This window comes from Armigeres subalbatus, chromosome 2 (assembly GCF_024139115.2).
Source record: "Armigeres subalbatus isolate Guangzhou_Male chromosome 2, GZ_Asu_2, whole genome shotgun sequence".
In the NCBI taxonomy this organism is placed as follows: domain Eukaryota; kingdom Metazoa; phylum Arthropoda; class Insecta; order Diptera; family Culicidae; genus Armigeres; species Armigeres subalbatus.
Window position 1 is genome coordinate 403,315,027 of NC_085140.1, and position 25,781 is coordinate 403,340,807.

Sequence of the window (25,781 nt, forward strand, 5' to 3'; positions counted from 1 at the left end):
AGCATGAGGATGAGTATGAGCAATATGGCCGTACAATTCGTAGTTGCTACTCCGTGATTGACTGAAACTTGTAAAATTGCTCAGAGAATCGTGTAAATGCAGCATGGGATATGCTATCCATTCTCAATGGGAGGGGATAATATGAAATGCAAATATGAACTCGTAATAACTGATTTACTCTCCGGATCGTACAGATCAAAACAAAATATCACGGATCACGCGACCGTTTTACTTGCTAATTGAAATACGATCAATCGCGTAATCAACACAGAACTGCATTCTCGGATTTGCCAATTTACTATCCGACCATACAAAATTAAACTAAACACCCGAATCCGCGTCCGATACGTAACATATTCATTCACGACCTCCGCACTTTAGTTACTTGCTCGATGACCAGTATTGACATCTAAATAGTTTCTCGTTAGAATAAACTTTTTGAACAAGGATGAGCCGTTTGAGCGAAAGTCATTCGATTAAAACCCATCTGGCCGGAAATGTCATTCATCTCATCTAGTTATTTGGTCGAATTGGACATGCGGCTGAAAAAATCGTTCGGACCAACACTGCCGCTAACCGCAAGTCAGACTTATCCGTATATGGCACCCATATAGAGATAAGTCTGATTTGCGGTTAGCGGCAGAACAGTCCATTCGACTGAATCAGTCATTTGACCTATTCATCATTTGGCCAGAATTGTCGTTTGGCAGCAAATGGCAATGGTAATTGGCAATTTCCGCCATCCCCCACCCGGTAGAAAGGACAATTTGAATGAAGATGTCATTTGGCTCAACTGAACATACGGCCGAAAATGTCGTTTGATCGGACTGGATCCTTAGCTGTAGAAGTCGTTTAGCCGATAGGCTGTTTGACCGAAATGGTCGTTTGGCAGAAAGGGTTATTAGGCCGAAAATGTCATTTGACCTAACGGGACTACATTTTTGGCCATACTTTTCGTTCAGCAAATAACCATTTCGGCCAAATAAAATTTCCGGCCAAATGAATATTTTCGCCAAATGACCATTTCTATCGTATGTCGCTTTCGGCCAAAAGACATCTTCGGTCAAATCGTGTTTCTCGGCCAAGTGACATTAGGCAAAGTGGAAAACGGCCAGATGACTTTCCACCTTTTGGACAAACAACCCTTCTTCTTTTTGATTTTTGTTGTCTTGGAGCTCCAGAAGTATTTCTTATGGACAATTCAAAGCATTTCCCCTAGAAACCCTCTGGAACAATTCCTGTTGAGGTCCACACTTTGATCAATTTCCTGCGGAAAGTCAATAGAACGTTTTTTTGTTTTTGCCTTTCTCGTACAACAAAGTTGCACCGAAAGGCTATAATCTCACTACGAAAACCAACTTTTTATAGAAGCCTCGGAGACCCATAGTGTTATATACCAATCGACTCAGCTCGACAAACTGAGCACATGTCTGTCTGTCCGTGTGTATGTATGTGTGTATGTGTGTATGTGTGTGCACAAAAGATAAGAAAAACATTAGACAACTTTTCTTATAGTAATCCTCAACCGATTTCATCGCAACAAGTTTCATTCGAGAGGGGGCAAAGCCTAGTTGATCACTATTGAATTTGATGGCGATCGACCGTTGCCTTTAAAAGTTATAAAGAAAATGGTACATCGAACCATATTAGCACCATATAAGGTTGGTGTCTTGGCTAAATGCGAGAAAGGCAGTATCACTACTCGGTGAATTAAGTTGGTTTTTTACATTTTCTGTTTGGCCTTTATCGGTCAAACGATATGTTTGTCCATACAACCTGTTCGGCCCATATGACCAATATTCTCAACAATATGATCTGTTTGGCAAAATTACATTTCGGTCCGTAAGACCTATTTGGCCGAATTACATTTTCGGTCAAATGGCCCTGTCTGATGAACGACATTGTTCCCCAAATGAACTAATTGACCAAACGACTTTTTCGCCCGCATTACCCGTTTGGCCAAGTGATATTCTCGATTTAAATGGGCGCTTTCGGCCAAGCGACATTTGAATATCTGTTTTGGAACTCCGGTTACTTCTAATGAGGGCTGTATCAAATGTTAGGAGGGTTGCTGCTTAATAAATGCCTGTTCTGTTCAAAATAGAAACATTTGATCATTCTAACACCAATGATGTAAGACGAAATCGAAATATGGGTGAACCACTTCACATGAAAATTCTACAAAGAGTTATTGTTGATGAAATGGAAATTTAATCAATTCTCGGTATCATCTAGTGTTCTCAAAAATTTGGATTTAATTCCTCGTATCCGAAAACTGACGTAGCGGAACTGGGCTAGATCGGTCAAATAAGCTCCAAACAGTTCGCTTGTACTTCCATCTCCCATATAGGTCATTCCATACCAAGTGACCGAACCACTTGTAATCGACTTTCACCGATTTTAATCAAATTTCGTGGATTTGTTTATCTATCGATTATATGTAAAAATCCAAATTTATTTGATGATTGGGCAACCCCTCGGCAAATGGGAGCACCCCCCGTTTTTGACGATTTGTAAAAACCATATTTTTGAACAACTCATATCTCGGACAGTTTTTAAGCTACAAATAACTTCTTTTTATGCATTTTGAAGAGAATTCTTCAAACTTTTTGAGAAAAAATCGATTTTGAGTAGAAGTGTTGCCAACTCTATTGTTTTTGCGTTTTAACTATAAAATCGTATTTTTCTGCCAATGAGTATATTTTTATTTAAAAAATAACACCAGCATCGTGTTCTCCAGAAAATTTTGTTTAAGAAACACTCGAAACCCCAAGGTACTATGAGCCGTTCTCGAGTTATGGAGTTCGGAATATTATATGATTCATATGGAACTTATCAATCACATAAGATTTTGTTATGCATACTAAACCTTTACCTTTTATGGAATTGCCAAGAATTCGAAGATATTGTTTTCTTCAAATAAATTGTAAAACATGGAACTTGAGCCTTTGAGTAGAAATTAATGTACTTGGCAATGTAGTCACTTTGGAAGGAATAGGTTTTCTGTATTGTTGTAGAGCGTACTATTATTACTATTAAACTATTACTCACATAGATACTATATTATTTCACCTGCTATGAGAAGATTTTTTTTTTAATTTATAAAACATTTATTAATTTCGAAAGCTCTCGGCTCATATGCCGTTGAGCATTACGGAGCCGAAATCTTTATACTATTTTATTCTTACAAAATAACGTTAGATTAAGTGAACCGAAAGACTCGTGTTTCAATCTGGATTAGGGAATATAGTATCACAGTAGGGAAGGAGGAAAAGGAATAATACTAAATTTATGACGATGATGAAAACATTGATGAAGTTCTTGTTTCATTACTGTTACGGGACATAGAAATGAAACAAGAATTTCATCACCGTTAAACAAACATTTTCTTAAAAACAACAAAGGAAAAACATACGAGAGGCAATTACGACAAAAGAAACGATATTGTTATCTAAAAAAACCCTGATTAATTTACCTAGCGGTAATGGCGCCTTTCTCGTGCATTATAGAAATAGTATTTTGACCATAACTTTCGAGCCCATAATCCCAACCAGTAAAATTTTAATAGGAAACAATGGGCCAGGATTTCCTGTAAAATGCAACATGGTGCGAACAAATCGGTTAAGAGCAAGCCCCTAAATAGTGGATGAGACTTTTTTACTCACACACACATACATACACATACACACACAGACATCACATCAATTCGTTGAGCTGAGTCGATTGGTATACAACACTATGGGTCTCCCGCCTTCTATAAAAAGATTGTTTTTGGAGCGAACATAAAGCATTTCGGTACACTTAGTGTACGAGAAAGGTAAAAATAAATTAGCTCATAAGCAAGTAGACTTTCACTATGTTATTGTGGAAAAATAATGTATGAAAAGGCAAATCATTATGTAAATGGTATTTGTACGTACAGAAGGAGAGGGTTAGTGATTTGTGACAGGTGGGAGGTAAGAGGGTTGAGAATGGCGAAAAACGTTGGATGCAATTTTTAAACGTATTTTGTAGCTATATAAAAGGGAGAAGAAGACCTTAATGTCAATACTAGTCCACTAGAGCAGAATTATCCACGAAAAGTTTTTATCTTACTACTACTTTATCAAACCCACACTTCACAGCACGCAAATGTGATTTGACGATAGCCATGAGCTCTCTCTAACTCACCATGTAATCAAAAGTTGTCAACTGTGTGTGTATATTATCAAAGTATGAAAATAGTAGACCAATAACAAACATCATAAAAATGGTCTTCTTTGAGATAATGATTTTATTTGCTGTAGGGTGGGTGTACCAATTGTCGCCATACTTAAGAACAACTATTTTTTAGAAAATAAGTAAAAGGCATGTGGGTGGTCTTTATATATCAACCGAAAGGTTTTACTTCCTGCTCCTTAGAACAGCTGTGAAAACCACAATAAAATTTGTTATAATCCTCAAAATTGATTAATCCATAATAGGAACACATGCACCAGTTGTGGCACTATTCTTAATTTCGGTTCCTTATTTGGCAAATCCCATTGTTTTCTTATGGGATTGGCCAAATAGGGACCACTAGTGCGACAACTGGTGCAAAGGACGTCAAAAATTAAGCAAAATCAATTTTTACAATTATTCTTTGCTTGTTTTGGAGGAGATCAAAGGTGTTATCGTATCATATGAATATGCTTTATCGATATGAACTTGGTTTGCGGTGATTTGATTGGCCATTTGATATATAAAGCACTAGTGCGACAACTGGTGCTATAGCCACAACTGGTACATCTAGCCTATTTTGAAAATAAATGGATAATATTTGCTGTTTAACGGCCAATATACTTTCGCTATAGTTTTTGCATTTTTAAATTCCTAGAGAATTCAGATTTTCGTAAACCATGTGACATATTGTTTTAATTTTTAAAAGTTGACCCTAAAGATGCCGAAAATCTTTGCAGAAGAAGAAGCCTTGCTGGAACGACGACTAGAATTGTTTATTCTACCAGTACTGCCAAACTACGTGTACCAATAATTCAACTGAGTGTTATTTCAAAAATGTTAATCTTTTAGTGCTGAGGAACAAATTGTAGTTATTCAGATCAATTTTTAATGGAAAATTCCTGAAAGAGAAATGGTTTTTCCGTCTAACAAGGACAGTGGGATCATAGCCCACCGAAGCGGCGGTTACCCTTCAATACCTTTTCCGAACTAAATCTATTACATGTTGTGCATATGCATAATCGAGTTTCAGATGACAGTTGACCAGATAGTGCTGGCAGAAACATTGATTTCTTGCATATGATTTGAACAATCAATCTCCAAAGCGTTGTAATATTTCCAGCAATGTTTATTCTTCAGCAAATTCTTTCAGCATCTCTCAGTATTGAGTCAGATGATTGAATTAACGATAAAATAAAGCCGCTAGGAGCAAAAATGCAAAAAATAAATTTTTCAATGCTAATCTCCATATAATTTTCAAACGCGATGCTGTAAGTGGGGAAGCAACCAATTGAGCTGTGTATGTGTGTTATGTATGTGTCAATGCGTATATGTGTGTATGTTCGGAAATCAATAAAAAAAATCTATAATGTTCACAGTGAAAAAAGGACTTTTCATTTTTTAAATCCTGTATCTCAAAATCGGAACATAGTACCTCGGGGTTTTAAGCGTTTCCAATGTAAAAATGGTCAAAGAACACGTTGATGAGGTTATTTCCTGAATAAAAATATACTCATTGGGTAAAAAATGCATTTTTCACAAAAAAACTTAGAAATTGTTCATTTGGCAACACTGCACATAAACAAATTATTTTTTTATAAATTCCTTGAAAAATCTTCTTTCGAATGGTTACCTTAGATTCATTATAGTCCTCACAGTTCCAGAGATATGTACAAAACAATATGATGAGTTTCAAACATTTGTCCGAAAAGGGGGATGGTCTAATTAATCGTGGAGAGGTCCAATCACCACGAAATTTTGGTTTTTGGGGTATAACCCATACATAAACAATTGGTCAAAATTTCATTCAATTCTAAGAAAGTCGATTGCACGTTTGCATTTTTTCTCGGTCACTTCATACGGAATGACCCATTGATTGTCATTTGATGCGTCGCATGCTGTGAATTCCCTAAATTTTGATTTCGGATACTGGAGATTGCGGTCCCGTTACATTTGACACGGTAAGTCTATTGACGTCCGCATACCGATCCCTGGCGATCATCCGACAATATTATTATCATTTTGAAATATTATCAGTCCAATATTGTTATGAAACATTACCGGCCACTTCTTTGGACTGGTATCTTAGAACCGAAGATTCAAAACGGCATTCGACGTGCTACTGATATGTACTGCCTTCTGTGATGCATCGGAAAAAATATGGAATTGAAACCAGGTAACGAAACGAATACCCAGCGGAAAATTCAAAAAGGTCAGTTGTTGTTTTGCTCCCGTGGCGCGCGGACGTTTAACCAGTTTGCTTTCGGACAGTGGTATATACTGGTACTGTAGGTACCAAACAGCATTGTTTCTCGTTTTGTTCGATCGTTCTCGTTCGCACGGTTAGGCACCTTTGCTGCGTGCGGTTGGTGCGAAATGATCGTCAACACCGTTCAGTTTCGCTTCCCATCTACCGCTCCCCGACCAACATGGGTTGAGATCGCCGGGTTTGTTCGACAATTGGATACTGATGTATCTCAATTCGAAACTGTTTATAAAACAGCGATGGATCGTTCGCTGTTTGTGAAATTCGTTTCTTTGGATGCAATGCAGGAGTCGCTAAAGAAAAACACGGATCCGAGGAAATTCCAATATTCCAACGGGAATACGGTGGAGGTGCACATGACGGTTGCCGGAGGCAATGTTCAATACGTCCGAGTTTTTGACTTGCCACCGGAGTTTCCGGACGACGAATTAAAGCAATGTCTTTTGGAATACGGGAAAGTGGATCGGGTAGTCCGGGAAAAAAAATACGCCAAACCTTGGTCTGGATCATTTGTACACCGGTGTGAGAGGCGTGTACATAGATGTCAAAAAGAAAATTACTCCATCGATGGAAGTTTAGAATTGAAATGGGAAAGTGTTTTACCAGAGTTTGCGGAACAAATGTTTTGTGTGTCGAGCGGAAGGCCATCGGAAGGACGCGTGTCAACAATGGAAAACAGTAAACCAGCAGAAGAAACATACGGTCGGAAAGGAAGCGACGATTAGGCAAGACGAACAACGGAAATCATACTCCGGTGTTGTTATCGGATTCGAAGCAGCTACCGGCAGGACATCAATAGAAGCAAATAAGAAAGTACTTGAAGTGCCCGAGGAAGAAGTAGTCGAATTGGATACCGGATCAACTGAGCGAATGGAAGTATTCGAAATTCCCAACTCTATGGTAGAACGGGAAAAGCTAGCGGAGACGATGAAGTTCAAAAATAAGACAGATAGGATCTGGTTTATTAAAAAGGGGATAATGGGTTACACCGATAACTACTTAAAATTAAAAGAGGAAGAGGAAAGAAGGCAACAAGCGCAGTCGACGAGTCAGCGGCGGGACCATTTAGTTTCAGTAGGATCGATAGACCGATCCCCACCAAAGAAGAGCTCACGCAGGAATACTTCTGAAACTTCTTCAGAATGATTTGCACATGTTATTTTCAATGTATTCGGCTCCGTAGAGTTTTCATATAAAACAACTGAGCCTTATAAATAAACGAAATGGTAAAAAAAAAAAAAAAAAAAAAAAAATTCAAAAGGTGGCGATGGTGTTCATAGTGCCCTGAAAGGACGATTCCACTCAAACTGATCTCCGGCTTCGGTCTTCAAGGCCCACAAGATCTGAATGAACAGCTTGGCGACAACTTTTGTTGGTCCCATGTATGACATAAACGTTGAAACGGATGCCGCCATCATATCGAACTTTGGTTTCCAGATTATCTCGAGTGTGAAAATAGACTGGGTGTCTTGGAGATTGTTATACGGTGCAATTGCCAAATCTTCGGCAGGAATATTCGTACAGACTTGAGTCTTTAGACGAGTTTGACGCCCATTTCTTCAACAGAAAGCCCGCAGATGCCAACATGGCTAATGTTTATTTGCGCATTAAACATCTTCGGATACAAAGAGGAAATCATTTACGTTGAAATCTCCGGTGTTGCATTTGGATATTCTTCGGGAGGGTCTTGTGCGATTTGTGGGAAGGTTCGTATAACCTAGAATAATGCGAGTGGGAAACCAGATTTCTGCCAGTAAGCTCCGTTTGTATTTCTCAAAGTACTACGTTGAGCTGGAGGTCTTACAGAGTTCGGTCCCTCTTATGTCAGTGGATCGTGTCTACATGGACTTTCAAAGGAACCAGGCGGCAATTGAGAAGTTTGATTTCTTCGATTTAGTCGAAGCAAAATCATTGCACATTAACTATGGTCACTAGTATTTTTCTGTACATGCAATTTAGTGGCTACGAAAACGTATATGGATCGACAGTAGATTTTCCTGAACGACGGATCCAACCAATAGCATACCAAGAGCAATCGTTCACAGATCTCACTCAAGTCGTCTTCAAGGTTCAGGAAATAACTTTCGGTGATCGATCAAAATTCACCGGGAGTGACGAGCGGATCAAGGGCGATTGGTAAGGAAATGACGTTACAATTCGCAAGGGGTGATAGTGGCAAACAATATTTCACAGAAGGTTTTTTCAGCGGTGAACTTGGAACAGGGATTGAGATCCCAGAACTTTTCTGGGGCTTATTGCTAGTTGTAGTCGTCGTGAGATGATGACAGGTTCAGATCAGTTACTTGTTCTTTTTGCACAGCCATTTTTTTTGTAAATCGGTCCACACTGTTGAAAATTATGACCCAAAAGCTAAGCACCCCTATTCTGCGTCTTGTATGAGGTGAGGCGTTTCGAATGAGGCGACACCGCGACAATTGTCGATTCCTCCCATTTGAATTACACGGTCGTCTCACGTGAGACGTGTCGGAATCGACAATTCTCGAATTATTCGAGACGCGGAATAAGCACAAAGATAAAGTTCGTTTCTTCGTGTTTTTTTCAGGATTTTTATCAAAAAATATTTACTAAACATTTTCGAAAGCAAGCTTTTGAATTTACTAAATTCTTCGAATTATCACTAGAAGTACTTCCGAATTTCACGGAAAAGATTCTCTTGATTTTTTACCAGAAATTATTTATAATATCCAATATTTTTCCAAACTTTTTTCGAATCACCACGAGGAGAAATCGCTTCGAGTTCCAAAGCTTAAATTGGCGGCATGAGAGCTAAATTAGTGTCAAAAGACGTTAATGCCATGGTATTTCTTGTAATTTAGATTTGTCGTCCCACACCTTGTATTCAGGTCTGATGTAATAAGCATATTAGCAGTCTCATGTAATTTCGATGACATTTCTCAACATTGGCTGCGGCGCAGACCTCTAACTGTGAAATGAGGTATTGTTCTGAAGACAAAGATGCACGCAGAAGCTTGTTGTTCCGTCCAACCTTTCTACTACATCTACCTGAATCTGCATGGTACTATCAAAGTCTTCCACGCTTCATCCATCGGTAAGCTCTTTCTCTTATCCCTAATTTTCCCACAATAACCCGACCGACTCTCGGCATCATTTTCGCCGCAGGAGGGCACTCTGTCAGGATGTGCGCACGCGGTCGCGAAGGATTTTCCTACACCCGCCACTACTCGTTCCTATCTGCGTCAGGACTTACATTGCATTGCTGGGTATGTGGTGACGACAGCGAGCATTGCCATCATCATTGTCGCCAGGACAAACAGTGGTGAAGGGTGCGCAATCATCCATCCATCCATCGCATCGGGCAGTGCCACCACCGCACCGCAGTGAAATCGAGTCACCGAGTTCGTCACCCGAGTTCTTGCGCCAATACACATTGATTACACACATTGATTGTCGGTTATTAGCGGAAGCAGAATCCCGCCAACCATCACCGGGTTAGGGTCGCGATTGTTGTCATCGTCGTCGGTCGATCGCCATCATCTGCTTGCTAGAGTGAGTGCAGTTGTCGTATTATGGTAACCTAGCTACAGAAGAAAAGGAGCTGTGCGCTTATTGCACATTGATTGTGACACGAAGTGCAACCGCCCTGCCTCCTGCCAATCACGATTATGGGATAACAACCCGGGAGAGCGAGATCTGTTGGGTGGACTTTTTTTTTGTTTTAGTTTATTCCGCGCGTTTGATGGGACGAGGTGTACATTACAGTTCCGGTTCGGGTGTTGTTTTGATTATTCTGGCGGGAGTTTTTGTCATGCCTTCGTATCGGTGTGGTGTTTCCTGAACACAGTGTAGAGTGATAATGGGGTTTCATGCACAAACTTTTAAACACCATCCTACTGCTGCATATTAAAGTCAATTTTGTATTGAAATTCATTTTTTTTTTAAATTGACCGTTTGCGATTGAATTTCCCAATATCTATCAGTGTAATCAGACGACGAATTAGGATAATACTTGTGTAGTATATGAGTGTATTGTGCGACCAATTTCAACCTAATTTGGAATGCATCAATCGGCTCTAAAACGTATTCCAGTTTGCATAGAAAACATACAGAAAAGAGTCATTTTTGAATTTCATCGTTTGGTGGGGCCGCAGAAATCTAAACACAGTCAAGCCTGAGACTATGATGCATCATAAGTTGATGAAATTCCAAGCTAATGTTGCGTATCACTCCAAGCTATTTAAAAGAAGTCAATAACGATTTTTAAGAGTGATGTGTGACTAATGCAGGCACTCTTCCCATACAATCATAACGGTACCATATTACAAATTACAGTTTTATTCATATGAGAAGCTTACATTTCTTTGCAATACGGCAGAGTACAAATCTAATGTTACTGCACCATCGCAATACCCACCATAAGAGAAAAATTAAAATATAACTGAAGCAGGATGGATTTGTATCGTTGGAAGGAAGTGGAGTTGTGAGTAATAAGAAGTGATACAAAAAGGAGGCGATGAAGATTTTTAGCTGGGATTATATTCAGAAAATCCGATTATATTCAAATGGTGTTCGAACGGAGTTACATAGAAATCCCAATGATGAAACAAAAATATTTAAATGAATAAAACAAGATGATGATACAGAAATATTTTTATAAAGACAGCAAGATGAAAAAAAATGAAATAATGACAGCAGGGTTTTAAAACTATTAATTTCTTTGTGTAGGTATTTTTTGAAAGGAATTAAAATTAAGGATCGGGATCGTTAAGTATTTGGGAAAATTTTCGAATAATTTTTTAAGGCAAAATTCTTCGTGTAACTGACATACGTTGAATTTATCATTGAAACTAAATTTCAAGCTAAGGCCTGTGCAATACACAGATGGTATTTCAATTGTGTAGAAGAATAGATGATATTTGGGAACGTTCCATTTGCGTTGTAAGCTGCGTTCAATAATATATGATTGCGCGGTAGTACAATCCAATTATTGCACTTCGTAGTGCAGCTCCACCTCTGGATAACCTCACGCTCATTCGTAAAAAGGTTTCTGTTGAAGTCCCTACAGATGTCAGGCTGCAGCTTGCGTGAATAGTTTAGATTCTCATATAACAGTAGGGCGTTGTTAGTACGGTCCTGTTGCTCACACTGCACGGTCTCAAACTTCCACTTTCAGCTGCAGTACTGTATTATTGGGCTGACCAACTATACTTATTAAGCATATGCGGTATTTCGAAAAATTTCGTTTCAGGTGGTTCGAAACGAAATTCCGCGGAATTTCGCGGAATTTGAGCATGGCGAAATCTGATTTCTTGATTTCGTTTCGTTTCGTTAATTTACATAAATTTCGCCATCAAAAACTAGCTTTTAACGAAATTTAACGGAATTCCGCGGAATTTCTAAACCAATTTAACTAATATCATATTTCAAATTACACAAAAATTTCGGCTGCGCCGCTGAAAAACATCATAGAGGCTGTTGTTAAATTTTGTTGGCTATACAAGTTTTTTTATATTGACACCTACTATTTACGTAACCGAGTCGACAAATACGTACTTATTTTCTTCTAGAAAACGTCTTCAGTGTTTTGTTGGAAATGTTCAACAGAAAACGAAAACCATCTTTTACTTAATGTTTTGGGTTATCCTATTTTAACGAAAATGTGTCGGATTTAACGCAATTTTTAGCACGCCAGGCTTAGTGTGTAAATGTTCGTAATAAAAATAAGTTATACTGATAACTTTGCCTAGCAGGCAAAGTCGTGGATTCTTAACGCCCTTGGCGAAGTCTTTTCTGGGCACCTCTTTCCACATTCCTTGAACCAGGTTAAGCGTATGAGTAAGCACCGTTCAAGAGTTAAGCGAGCATGAAGAAAGCCCTAAGAAAAACAAAATGTGCAACATTTCACATTTAAACTACAATTTGAATCTCATCGAAAGTAAGAATATTTTTTTAGAGGATTGATTGAAGATGCTCCATATAAATTATCTGTGATATAACAGTCAATATTCTGCGAATCAACTAAATATACATACAGTCAACGTTTGAAATTTTGTCAAACACCCAACTCATAGTTTTATCAACGCTAAAGGTCGTAATCAACTAAAACCCACTCGTGTAAAAAAAAAAGAACCGGGTGTATTGTTTGACTATTTGCAAAACATGTATGAAACATTGCAGAGTCGTGGGTATTTTTAGATCTTTGTATAGAATTTGCCAAACTCCAGAATGGATTGAAAGATGAGTAGCTGAAAGTAAAGACTCATGATTGCCTTCAGGTTTAGCTCATACTGTCCATAGCAGCTACCACAATTACAATTTTTCGAGGGACGGAAAGAGACAGACGACACAACGCCGGTGGTAAATCATTCAGAAAGCTCTTTTCATCGTCCAACTTTTCTTTCGTTAATAACGCAAAAGATTCTAAGCTACAACAATGATTGTTGCTTCTGAAGCAAGGTGCAAGAATCCTTTACCACCTCAAACTATAAAATCTATGGCAAACTGTCTAAATTCGCTTTTTAAAAAGAAAGCATCGACGAAGAGCAATCGATCAACGCAATTTCGCTCCTATGGTACTAAGCGCGAGATATACGAATTTCAGATTATTAGCCACCTCTGAAGTGGATCGATTGAAATGCATGCACAATATTGAGGGGACAATAAAAAATCGGGTAATTTTGAAGATTTTCAAAACATTCTTTGACAAATCCGAGGGGTTTTTTTTATTTTTTTTTTCATTACCACCGCTCGTCTCACCCACCATCGACCTTTCGGAGACCAGTAGGACATAATCAAAATTAAATATTTGTAACGGCCTTTGACTTCCAAAAATGTAATTTAATTTGCGTACATAAGCAATTTAACAAAAATTCCGCGGAAAAAATTTAAAATTTCGTTTCGTTTCGAAAAATTTCGAATTAAATAGACCTTGATTTCGTATCGTTTCGTGGTCTCGAAAATAAATCTATATTTCGTTTCGTTTCGTTTCGAATCAACATAGACATTTTAAATTTCGTTTCGTTTCGTTTCGCCAAGAAAAAATGTATTATCGCATACCCTTAATACTTATAGTCACCCATTATTCAGCCGCAGCGCGCACTGCCACGCGTATTATAAATCGTCGAAAGCTTTGAGTATACGCATTCTGCAACGAAGTAGTGATCATATCTTGGATCATGTTCCATATTCGCACTGCGGTAAGGGCTGAGGTTCGTGATTTTATAGAAGAACATGGTCGATTTAGTTTACCATTTCAGGTGATCTCCATGTAGCCTACCGGATATTTTTGAGGAGGAAAAATGCTCTGTTGACTATTGAACTCTAACGCTGACTTACGTCGTGACCCGAATATCCACGCTCCGATTGACAGTATGGTACCACCCGCTATTTGACATCGGAGCGAATGCTGTCACATCTGAACGACAATTCAAGAAGAGAGCTGTACTTTCTACTCGATGGTCGACGAGAATCTGCTTGCTCCAATGACATTTCAATCAGCAGAGGGCGGTGCTACTCGTTTACTCACTGTCTACCAATGTCACCGGGAATTCCGCTGCCACTCGGACCTTCTCCTGCAGGTCTTGGTCCCGATCTTGAGTCCTCGATCTTCAACTTTAGTCTGTCCTAATAGTTTGATGATTACTTAGAAAAGAAATGAAAGATTATCTTTTCTATCCCCATATGGAGGGCGCGAATTGCGGTACACATATCGAGTTCATACTCAGCAGCAAAGTGTTCGCGAACTACGTACTTCTGTTTCTCGAACTGTTTCATCACGACTGACAAATTACTGTCAGCTAATTCCCGGCCAGACATTAGGGTTGGCACAATAAAACGACATGTGTACCATTACCTTTTCTCCATTTGTATAGAAGAAAGGTAATGAACTATCATTGTTTAATAGAGTAAACTTAATCACATTTTATAACTAGGAAAGCTTTGATCACCGCGTGACTTTATCGAAATTAATTTATTGGCTTTTTTCGGTGATAATTATACTACTCAAAGCGAAAGGGAGTAGATGAAAGTAATGAAGATACAGATTCGATTGATACCGCAAGCGAGCGCCAAGTGTGAAATGAATAGAAACTGAAGATTAGCAGAGGGCCATATTAGCGCGCTCTTGTATGAATCTCTGAAAATATGCCACGAATCAATAGAACTGTTTATGCTTGCCGAACAGCACATTAGCAGGTTAAAATCGCTGTTATTTTGCTTGTCTTGATACAGTGATCACCACGTCACTATCCAAGCCGTTCCTGGGTGGACGTTATGCAGAATAACAGCGATTTCAACAATGCTTGTTCTCTAATATGGCCCTCTGCTAATCTTCAGTTTCTATTCATTTCACACTTGCCGCTCGCTTGCGGTATCAATCGAATCTGTATCTTCATTATTTTCATCTACTCCCTTTCGCTTTGAGTAGTATAATTATCACCGAAAAAAGCCAATAAATTAATTTCGATTAATCACATTTTGTGTTATAAAGCGAAAAAGTACACATTTCTCATTGGTAACCTTATATGCTCACGGTGTGTTTGTCCGAAGAGGCTTATTTAAAAAAAATAAGTACACCCACTACACGAAAGTATAGCTTTTCCTCTTTCACGTAGGTGCATTTTCTAAATGTCCTATCGGGGGTCATTCTTCCATACATTTTTGAGGGGGTTAAATCGACTTTCATTTGAGATTTCTATGGAGTTTGCACGAAAAATAGTGAAAAAAATAAAAATTGTTCTAGATCCCCCGATAGAACATTTTAGTTTACCCACTATATGGAAGAGGAGAGCATATACTTTCACGTGGTGGGTGTTTCAGAGATACTGATTTTTGAAAAATAATATTTCCCCATAGACACACCGTGATGCTGTCTTCATCATGAGCTGATTACCTTTCAACGATTTGGTTGATCACAAAGCACAAAGTTGCCTCCACAATCGAAACTTAACCTTGGAAAACTTTCAGGTCCCTCCAGATGGTTTTGGCACCCCACGAAAGACCGGGCTTCCGACAGGATATGAGTCGAATACATACTTTGCAGGACTTGCTGACATTTTCAAGCAGCGTAAGCTTTCCTACCCAGTCTCCCTAGACATCTCCAAGGCGTTCAATCGCACTTGGACGCTCCTGCTACTCTAGAAGCTGATCGCATGGGGATTTGCTGGAAATATTCTCGCCTTGGGCCTTCCTTAGCCGTATGGTAAGATGCCGGGCTACAAAGCAAGACCTTGGTGAGGGTGGTTGGGTTCAATTCTCAGTCCGGTCTAGAAAATTTTCGGGTTGGAAATTGTCTCAACTTTCCTGGGCATAAAAGTATCATCGTGTTAGCCTCATGATATACAAATGCAAAAATGGTAACTTAGTTAAGTTAATAACTGTGGAAGTGCTTAATGAACATTAAGCTGCTAGGCACCAATGTCCCTGTGAGAGATGTAATGCCAATGAAGAAGAAGAAGATCCTCGCCTTTATTCATAGGTCAAGTTTTAATCGGAAAAGATACTTCGAAGCCCTTCCAAAATCTAAGGTCCTAGGCAAAATCTACAACTTCGTCTGTGCCGACAACATTCTGCTAGTGGCTACCGGAAACATAAACGCCGTCTTTATTCCGTTGGGCCACCTCAATTGGGTTTAATCGACAGGGCCCTTACGTTCTTGCCGCAATTTCGATCCGTAAAAACCATTTACCAACCAGAATCAACCTCCATAATCATAGTCCTTCAGGCTATCCTCCGCAACGCGCATCATGGCCTCGGAGCATTATGGGATTTCGGGGAACGTTACAGCGGACCTTCTGGTTGGGGTTGGTCACCAAGGTCGGCGTTTTACCACTTCGGTCCCTCTGGCTGACGCCATAGCCTAATTTAAGAAACTCATCAGCCAGGATTGGGAAAACCAGAGGATTTCTTTCAACTCAAATGAGTAAAATTTACTGCAGCACTCCGTACCGACCACGCCCAGTTTTCTCACAATTTCGACGGTTATCCTATCCGGATCGTTTGTGAAATCTGCGGGATGTTAAACTACGTTGAATACGTGATCAGCCAATATACGAAATACTTTTCGCCGAATATGTAATTTGGCCGAATGAGTCATTTGGCCGAACAGGCCATTTGGACGAAAAGGTAATTTGACCGTATGGGTCATTTGACCGAATAAGTCATTTGACCGAATGGGTAATTTGACTGAATAGGTCGTTTGACTGAATGGGTCATTTGACCGAATAGCTCATTTGACCGAATAGGTCATGGGTCATTTAACCGAATAGGTGAATTAACCGAATAGGTCATTTTACCGAATGGGTCATTTGACCGAATAGGTCATTTGACCGAATAGGTCATTTAACCGAATACGTCATTTGACCGAATAGGTCATTTAACCGAATAGGTCATTTGACCGAATAGGTCATTTGACCGAATAGGTCATTTGACCGAATAGGTCATTTGACCGAATAGGTCATTTGACCGAATAGGTGATTTAACCGAATAGATCATTTGGCCGAATAGGTAATTTGGCTGAATAGGTTATTTGACCGAATAGGTCATTTGGCCGAATAGATCATTTTACCGAATAGGTCATTTGACCGAATATTTCATTTGGCCGAATAGGCCATTTGACCGAGGGGGTCATTTGAAAAAAGATCATTTGGCCGAATGGGTCGAATACAGTCCGAATACAGTCAAACTTCCATGAGTCGATGTTCAATGACTCGATATCGACTAATGGAAGCAAATTATTCAATATTAGAAAATGTTTTCTTGGTAATTGTTTTTCCATGAGTCGATTTATTTATTATCAGACTAAGGCCGGAGTGGCCTGTGCTGCACATAAAAGTCTTCTCCATTCAGCTCGGTCCATGGCTGCACTTCGCCAACCACGCAGTCTGCGGAGGGTCCGCAAATCGTCCTCCACCTGATCGATCCACCTTGCCCGCTGTGAACCTCGCCTTCTTGTTCCCGTCGGATCGTTGTCGAGAACCATTTTCACCGGATTACTGTCCGACATTCTGGCTACGCGCCCGGCCCACCGCAGTCTTCCGATTTTCGCGGTGTGAACGATGGATGGTTCTCCCAACAGCTGATGTAACTCGTGGTTCATTCGCCTCCTCAACGTACCGTCCGCCATCTGCACTCCACCATAGATGGTACGCAACACTTTCCTTTCAAAAACTCCCAGTGCGCGTTGGTCCTCCACGAGCATCGTCCAGGTCTCGTGTCCGTAGAGAACTACCGGTCTTATAAGCGTTTTGTAGATAGTCATTTTGGTACGGCGGCTAACTCTATTCGATCGGAGCGTCTTACGGAGTCCAAAGTACGTACGATTTCCAGCCACTATGCGCCTCCGAATTTCTCTGCTGGTATCGTTATCGGCGGTCATTAGTGAGCCCAAGTACACGAATTCTTTAACCACCTCGATTTCGTCACCACCGCACTATGGGGAATTCTCATACAAATGGGCGGCCAAAAATATTTTTTCAATGAAAACTGTTTCTATGCAACATATTTTATGGGCAGGAATATTTAAGAACCTTTTTTTAACCCTTTAAGGGCCATCGTTAACTCTTCAAAAAATGTCACCCGCTAAAATAAAAAAAAAAAAAAATTTCGTTTTTTTTTTGTTTTTTTTTTCCAATACAGCATGCATAAAATAGCAAACAACTATATTTCTAGTAATAATGTTGTTCATTTTCTAATCATAACGAGATATAGAGAATAAAAACCACAATTTTCAAGAAAACTTTGATCGCAGCGTTCTCGTAAACGCGCAAATATGCGCAAGCAAATCACTCACTAGAAGGTGGTACTAGGGTTATATTTCAATCCCCCATTTACAGATCAGGGGACATTTGGGGACATTAGGTTTGCGGGACTATTTTATAGCAAAGAATTATGATAATTGAAGTTTTTCATTTACAACTTTTTGATACTGAACATTGCGTGCAAAACAAGCCAATCTATCGGAAAGCTAAAGTTTCAAGCTTTGAAATGGTATATAAAACATTCTATTTGGAGAAAAAATGACTTCATAACATACAAATCAAAGTAAGTAATGATTTTTTATTTTTATCAGCTTTTTTCACTTCACCAGCCCATATCTTTTGACTGAATAAACACAGCGCTTCAATATTTTCCGTTTCTCTTATCTAGGGTATATACTTTCTAATGATATATAAATTAGACAAATTGGAGAGGGTAAATTTTCTGATTAATGGCCACCCTATTCCCCATAGTGCACCGATAGAAACTCGTGGTGGGTGGCTTACATTGACCTCCCTTGAGCCTCTTCCTATCATGTACTTCGTCTTCGACGTGTTGATGACTAGTCCAATTCGTTTAGCTTCGCTTTTCAGTCTGATGTAGGCTTCCTCCATCCTCTCAAAGTTACGTGCCATGATATCAATGTCGTCGGCGAAACCAAATAACTGGACGGACTTCGTGAAAATCGTACCACTCGTGTCAATCCCTGCCCTTCGTATTACTTCCTCCAAAGCGATGTTGAATAGCAGACATGAAGGACCATCACCTTGCCGTAACCCTCTACGCGTTTCGAAGGGACTCGAGAATGCCCCTGAAACTCGAACTACGCACATCACCCGATCCATCGTCGCCTTGATCAACCGTATCAGTTTATCGGGAAATCCGTTTTCGTGCATTAGCTGTTATAGCTGGTCCCGATCGGTTGTATCATATGCGGCTTTGAAGTCGATAAATAGATGATGTGTGGGCACGTTGTATACGCGGCATTTCTGCAATACCTGACGTATGGCGAACACCTGGTCTGTGATAGAGCGTTCACCCATAAATCCCGCCTGGTACTGCCCCACGAACTCTCTTGTAATTAGTGTTAGTCGGCGGCATAAAATTTGGGAGAGTACCTTGTAGGCGGCGTTCAGCAATGTGATTGCGCGGTAGTTGCTACAATCCAGCTTATCGCCCTTTTTGTAGATGGAACACACGACACCTTCCATCCACTCCTGCGGCAGAAGCTCATCCTCCCAAACCTTGGTAATCACCCAGTGCAGCGCTTTAGCCAGTGCCTCACCACCGTGTTTAAACAGCTCTCCTGGTAGATGGTCAACTCAAGGGGCTTTGTTGTTTTTCAGCCGGCCGATCTCCTCCTGGATTTCCTGGAGATTCGGAGCCGGGAGTCGCATGTCCTGCGCGCGTGCTCCTAGGTTCATTACCATACTGCCACCGTTGTCTGCCATATCGCCATTCAGGTGCTCTTCGTAGTGCTGCCGCCACCTCACGCTCGTTTGTAAGAAGGTTCCCGTTTATGTCCTTACACATATCGGGCTGTGGCACGTGGCCCTTACGTGAACGGTTCAACTTCTCATAGAACTTTCGTGCGTTATTAGCGTACCTACGTCTCTTTACGGTCTCGATCTTCCTGCTGGCGCTTTTTTCTCCGGAAAATCGAGTTTTGTCTGTTCCGCGCCCGTGTGTATCGTGCTTCGTTCGCCCTCGTGCGGTGTTGCAGCAATCTCGTCCATGCTGCATTCTTCTACTCAACTAACTGCTCACAATCGCCGTCATACCAGTCGTTTCTCTGATCCGGAGCTACCGTGCCTAGTGCAGCGGTTGCGGTGCTTCCAATGGCGGATCGAATATCTCTCCAGCCATCTTCAAGAGATGCTGCGCCTAGCTGCTCTTCCGTTGGGAGTGCCACTTCCAGCTGCTGCGCGTATTCTTGGGCTAGTCTACCGTCTTGTAGCCGCCCAATGTTTAGCCGCGGCGGACGACTCCGACGCGTGTTGATTACCGTCGAGAGTTCTGAGCGTAGGCATACTGCAACGAGGTAGTGGTCGAATTCAATATTCGCACTGCGGTAAGTGCGTACGTTCGTGATGTCGGAGAAGAATTTACCGTCGATTAGAACGTGGTCGATTTGGTTTTCCGTTGCTTGATTAGGTGATTTCCATGTGGCCTTGTGGATATTCTTGCGGGGGAAGAAGGTGCTTCGGACTACCATTCCGCGGGAGGCTGCAAAGTTTATGCATCGTTGGCCGTTGTCGTTCGATACGGTATGCAGACTATCCGGTCCGATGACCGGTCTATACATTTCCTCCCTTCCTACCTGAGCGTTTATGTCACCGATGACGATTTTGACGTCCCGCAGTGGGCATCCATCGTATGTCTGCTCCAGCTGCGCATAGAACGCTTCTTTCTCGTCGTCGGATCTCCCTTCGTGTGGGCAGTGCGCGTTGATGATGCTATAGTTGAAGAAACGGCCTTTTATCCTCAGCTTGCATATCCTTGCGTTGATTGGCTGCCACCCAATCACGCATTGGCGCATCTTTCCCAGCACTATGAAGCCGGTTCCCAGCTCGCTGGTGGTGCCACAGCTTTGGTAGAAGGTAGCCGCCCGAAGCCCGCTTTTCCACACTTTCTGTCCTGTCCAGCAAAACTCTTGCAGCGCCACGACGTCGAAGTTGCGGGGATGTAATTCATCGTAGATCATCCTGTCGCAACCTGCGAAACCTAGCGACTTGCAGTTCCATGTTCCAAGCTTCCAATCGTGATTCTTTATTCGTCGCCTAGGTCTTTACCGATTATATCGAGTCGCATTATCTCTTATATTGTTCGTAATAATTGGTTTTCCAGGCGGCTATTTGGGCCTGCACAAACCTCCTGTCTCGTCGGAGGGCCGTCGTGTCAGGGCTGTTTAGCGTCCCACCTAACACCAGGACTTGGGCTTGTGCGCTTTGGGCGGCACACGGTCGCTTTAGCGGAGCCTACTTGCGGATACATGCAGCTTTTTATACAGGTTTAACAGGGCCCACTGTCAAACCCCACCAACTTCAGATAAATCTCCATGTATTGAGTGTTCGGAATAGGTATGAATCTGTTCGGGATTTGAGTCAAAACACTACATTATACCGTGGACCCCCGATAATTTGAACGGTACCTCATTCAAATTAACGGGGTTCATTTTTAATTTGAACTTCTGATTACTCTATTTGCATCAGAAAAGCTGGTTCCTGGCTGCTTTCTTTGCTGGTTTGTTGTTGATTCTGCATTCCGTTTCACGATGTTCTATTTTTCTTTTCTCGATTCCACGTGTTAAATGACTTTTGAACCATTTTTAGTTTGAACGATGTTCAAATGAACGGGGTTCAAATTAAAAAGTGTTCAGATTAAAGGCAGTCATATTACCGGGGGTCCACGGTATCCAGATAACTAATCTTTCCAAAAGTTATGAAAACACGCGCCTTAAAAAAGGTAGCGGTGGCGGCACTTAAAAATCGTTTGCGACCGCGGCGCGGTTCGGTGGCGCACAGCTCTAGCCACAAGATGAGTAGAGTACCCATGTAACAAATAAGCCGAATATTCCGCCAAATCGGGCATATAGTTCTGCTTTAATGCTTAAAAGTTTTTAAATAGCCGTATATTGGCCCTATATGGCGGTTTGGCGTAATATAGTGCTAATGGTTACTTGGGTACTATTCCATTTAACTCCACAGCGTAATATAATTCAAGCCAAAGACTGCCAAAGCTGAATTACGGCAAAAGTCGATTGAACCCTGTATAATTCTTTTCGTAATAATATACAATGAGTAATGACCAACGCAGAGGCATTGATTCATGAACCAAAATCTGTTTCAAATTGTTCCATAATCCATAGCCACTCGTATTAAAACATATTATAGTCCCATTATAATCATAATGTCAATGGCCTGGAATATCCTATCATACCCTAATCCTCTCTTTGAAATTATTTATCTGCAAATAGATCCCCAATTTCAGGATTTCATAATTTTATTGCAGTGGTATTATTTTATTGTTATTGTGTATAAATGCACCGCGGAAAAATTAGAATTTCGTATTTTTTTGTGACAAAACTGTCGTGTTGAACAATAGCACATTCCTGTATGCAATGAATGCAAATATTCAGATTTCAAATTGATATTACCTTCCTTACATTTCACAGAAATCTGCGAATGTACACCTTTCCTTAGACGTAATTTCAATTCCTTCAAACTGTTTTTTTCGCAAGCTAACGAAAACTAGCAATGCTATCATGTAACGGTAAACTCGACCACCCAAAGCGATAGTCTCAAAACTGCTGTAGGCTTTCTCCTGGCATTAATTACGCTATCAATTTCGATATCATAACTGCCCTCAGCTGTTCGTTCTCCTCCACTTATAGGAAAATCACTCTGAACCAAGCGGGCTCCGTTTATTCAATTTTCTATTGCGTAAAACCGAATGCCCCTGCCCTTTTAGTGCACATCAATTTGAATATAATTGATGGCGCGCAGTTGTGTACTTTATCTCTTTCCCTCGAAAGCTCCTCTCCCATCATCGCCGGACATGACCACACCGCACATTCTGCGGATTATCTTTCACTAAGCTCCCTTGGCTCGAAAAGGCGCCCATCCAGTGACCATCGAGAGTCGCAGCTGCCAACAACACAAAACTTTTCAAGCCGAGATATTACCTAGAAGAGCTACTAACTGTGGGATTCGTCAAAAACAGATTCCAACCAGCAGCAGCCCCGCCGCCGCACCCGCCGTGTCTCAGGATCCTAACATCTGCAGGGTTGCGCATTCCAACGAACAGACAACCCGCGTGCGCGCGCGAATTGAGTGTCCACCAAGAAAAGGTTCATCGCCTGTTGCTGCTTCCCTTGTACAAGTCTCTCTCCCTCTCTCGCAGCCGTTCAGCTGCTGCTTGCCGTTCAACTCGCTCGTTCGGCCGCGTTTTCGTTCGCTCACAATTTGGATGGCCTCTAATGGACTAAAATGATCACACCTTCGAAGTGGCTATGGCGATGATGCTTCCAAGAAGCAAGAAGACCAATTGCTGTCTGCTCACAGGCGGAAGCGAGGAAAAGCCCAAAAACGAAGATAACCGTGTGGAGAAATCGAAGGAAAACAACAAATATTTTCGAACCGAGCATAACTACTGGCAAACCCGCAGGGAGCAACTGTTCACTATGCTCGAGGAGAAGGGAGGTGGTCTCGAACTGCCGAGGAGTGTGTGACGAGAAAAACGAATAGTGAGAAAAACGCTACATTGGCCAAAGGGCTCACAATCGGTAATTTTCAACCGTATTCGATCCAAGAGACTCTTTTCCCAGTTTAAATCTAGTATTGTTTAAATAGCAAACGCATCCGTAAGTTAACGACAATACCCGAAATAACAAAAGTTTTGATCGCCCATGTTAAGTGTTAATAGTTTCGATTTGAAAATGAATCTTTGCCAGTGATTTCTGATGAAGAGAAGCTGATTTCGGTATCCGTTCTTTACATGAGTGATAAGTGAAAACACAGAGGAAATGCTAGAACGACAACGGAACTGTTCACCGAAACATGAACATGTCAATCGGATTATTTGGAACAAATTGTGGCTTGGAATAAAACAACCGGACAGCGTGCACCACACCCGGGAAAGGAACTAAGCAATGACCAGTGTGAAAGGGGTGTCCAATGTTATCATCGTTTGGTTCGTTTTGAAAATTGTTGGAAGGTAAGTGCCACCAAATACAATGTTTTGTTCTATAAAAAAAAGAAAATTTTATGTGTTTTACTGTATATTTGTATATGCAAGTAAATATGTACCACAAAGAAAAAGATGTATAGGGACTTGGGTAATTTGTGTTTATAATTTAAGAAGCTTATTCCTCATACCAATTTGTTCGAGAATAAATTGGTCGGATTTAAAGCCTCTAAAATAAACCAAAAAAGTGGCAATGACAAGTCCATTGGGTTCTCTTGAAAATATCAGGAGGAATTCAACTTGCAACAAGCAAATGTCTCAATTTAAAATTATTTTATATGTCGAGTCAAGTACTAGACACTGAAGACGACCTTACAGTTGAGATCAAAATATGTATATGTAAAAGTTTTCCAAGTGGTGGAATTAAATGGAATTGTACTAAACTCGTCTTATGACAGTGAAAACATTCCACTAAAAAGAGCTACATAATTTTCTATTTTAATATGATCAGAGCTGCGACTAGCTTCAGAAACATGGGCCAAGTAAAAATAATTATCAAATAGGAAGAAAAATTGGGAAGCTGAGAAAATTTGTTAAATGTTAAATTTCCAATTCCAAATTTCCTCCAGATATGAATGTCGTTGATAGTAGAAATAAAGTGAACAAAAAATGTACACCAAATAATTGTGTTCGTTCCAACAAGACGCTCATATAATCAATTAATACACCCAAAAAACAAACCTATCAATTATTGTATAAAATCTGGGCATATACAATTCTGTAAGCTTTTTATAGAGATATTGTATTAAAATAATACAAATCTGTATTATTTCAATACAACAATTGAATTAAAATCTTCCGAAATTGTATACTCCCAATTATTATACAGTTTCTGTAAGGTTCTTATGCAGAACTATATAAAAATCTGCCATCCGCTGGTTGGGTGTAATTATAAAAATATCTGGGCTCCCATGAATGTTTTTCACTCCCCAAGAATCATTACGTTCTTTCAAACTTTTTGAAAATGTCTTCAAAAACCGCTGTTTTGAATAAAAAGTATTTCTTGGTCTCCTAACGTAGTCTCAGGAGACAACTCAGGAAAAATATTACTTTCAGTTTTCAGTTAAACCTCCCTCTGACTTATTGTAAAATCCTCTTGCAATATGCTTGCCGGAATCATGCCAACCATTGACTTCATAAAGAACTACTCACATAAGTTAAACTGATTATTATTGTATTAATACCAGATATTAAATCCTTAAATAATCTGATAGTGCTTGCCAAATCTTGGTAGGGTTTGGGTCTCCGTAAGATTTACACACGATTAAAAAAACGAGCGAAAAAAAATCGTGTATAAACAGAATCCTGTGTAGTCGTATATTGGTCTTAATCTATACCATATTGTCGAAAGACATTTCGTCAAATGACATTTAGTCAATGACATTTGGTCGAAGGGACATTACGTCGAATGGATATTTAGTCGAAGGCAGATTTTAGAATGAAGAATCTTCATACATTTGGTCGCAAGGACATTACGTCGACCTGGTCAAAAGACTTTTAGTCAAATGTTTCGGCGCATTACGCTTGGTTGAAAAGACATAGCGTCAAATATACATTAGGTCGTAAGGCCATTTGGCGGAAGTTAAGTCTTCGGACAAACATTAACGAATTATGACAGTAGGTAAATTTTATGATCAATTAGGTGAACGGTTTGGCACTTCATCTCATAGCTCCCATTTCCATCCCATCAAAAACAAAGCAATAAAAAGGTATCCGATTTTCTTTAAATTTTTTTTTTTACTAGCTTAATGTACCCGGCCTGCCCGGAATTTCCAGTTTGGTTCGCAGATTTTTTTTACAATCGGAAAATGATAAAACCAATTGGTCAACAGGGTAATTG

At 40.3% G+C, this 25,781-nt stretch overlaps 1 protein-coding gene across 2 annotated transcripts in view; it reads left to right on the forward strand.

Annotated features, from left to right (window-relative positions):
* The first annotated feature begins 9,760 nt into the window (after nt 1-9,760).
* Nucleotides 9,761-25,781, forward strand: part of LOC134213328 (protein Wnt-10a) — an 85,079-nt gene continuing 69,058 nt past the window's right edge. The window contains exons 1-2 of one of the 2 annotated variants that reach the window (XM_062692307.1): nt 9,761-9,991; nt 22,919-23,911. In XM_062692307.1, the coding sequence (XP_062548291.1) occupies nt 23,847-23,911 (65 nt within the window). In that variant the 5' untranslated portion in view covers nt 9,761-9,991; nt 22,919-23,846. The remainder of the gene's footprint in view (nt 9,992-22,918; nt 23,912-25,781) is intronic. The other variant, XM_062692309.1, reaches the window with a different exon arrangement.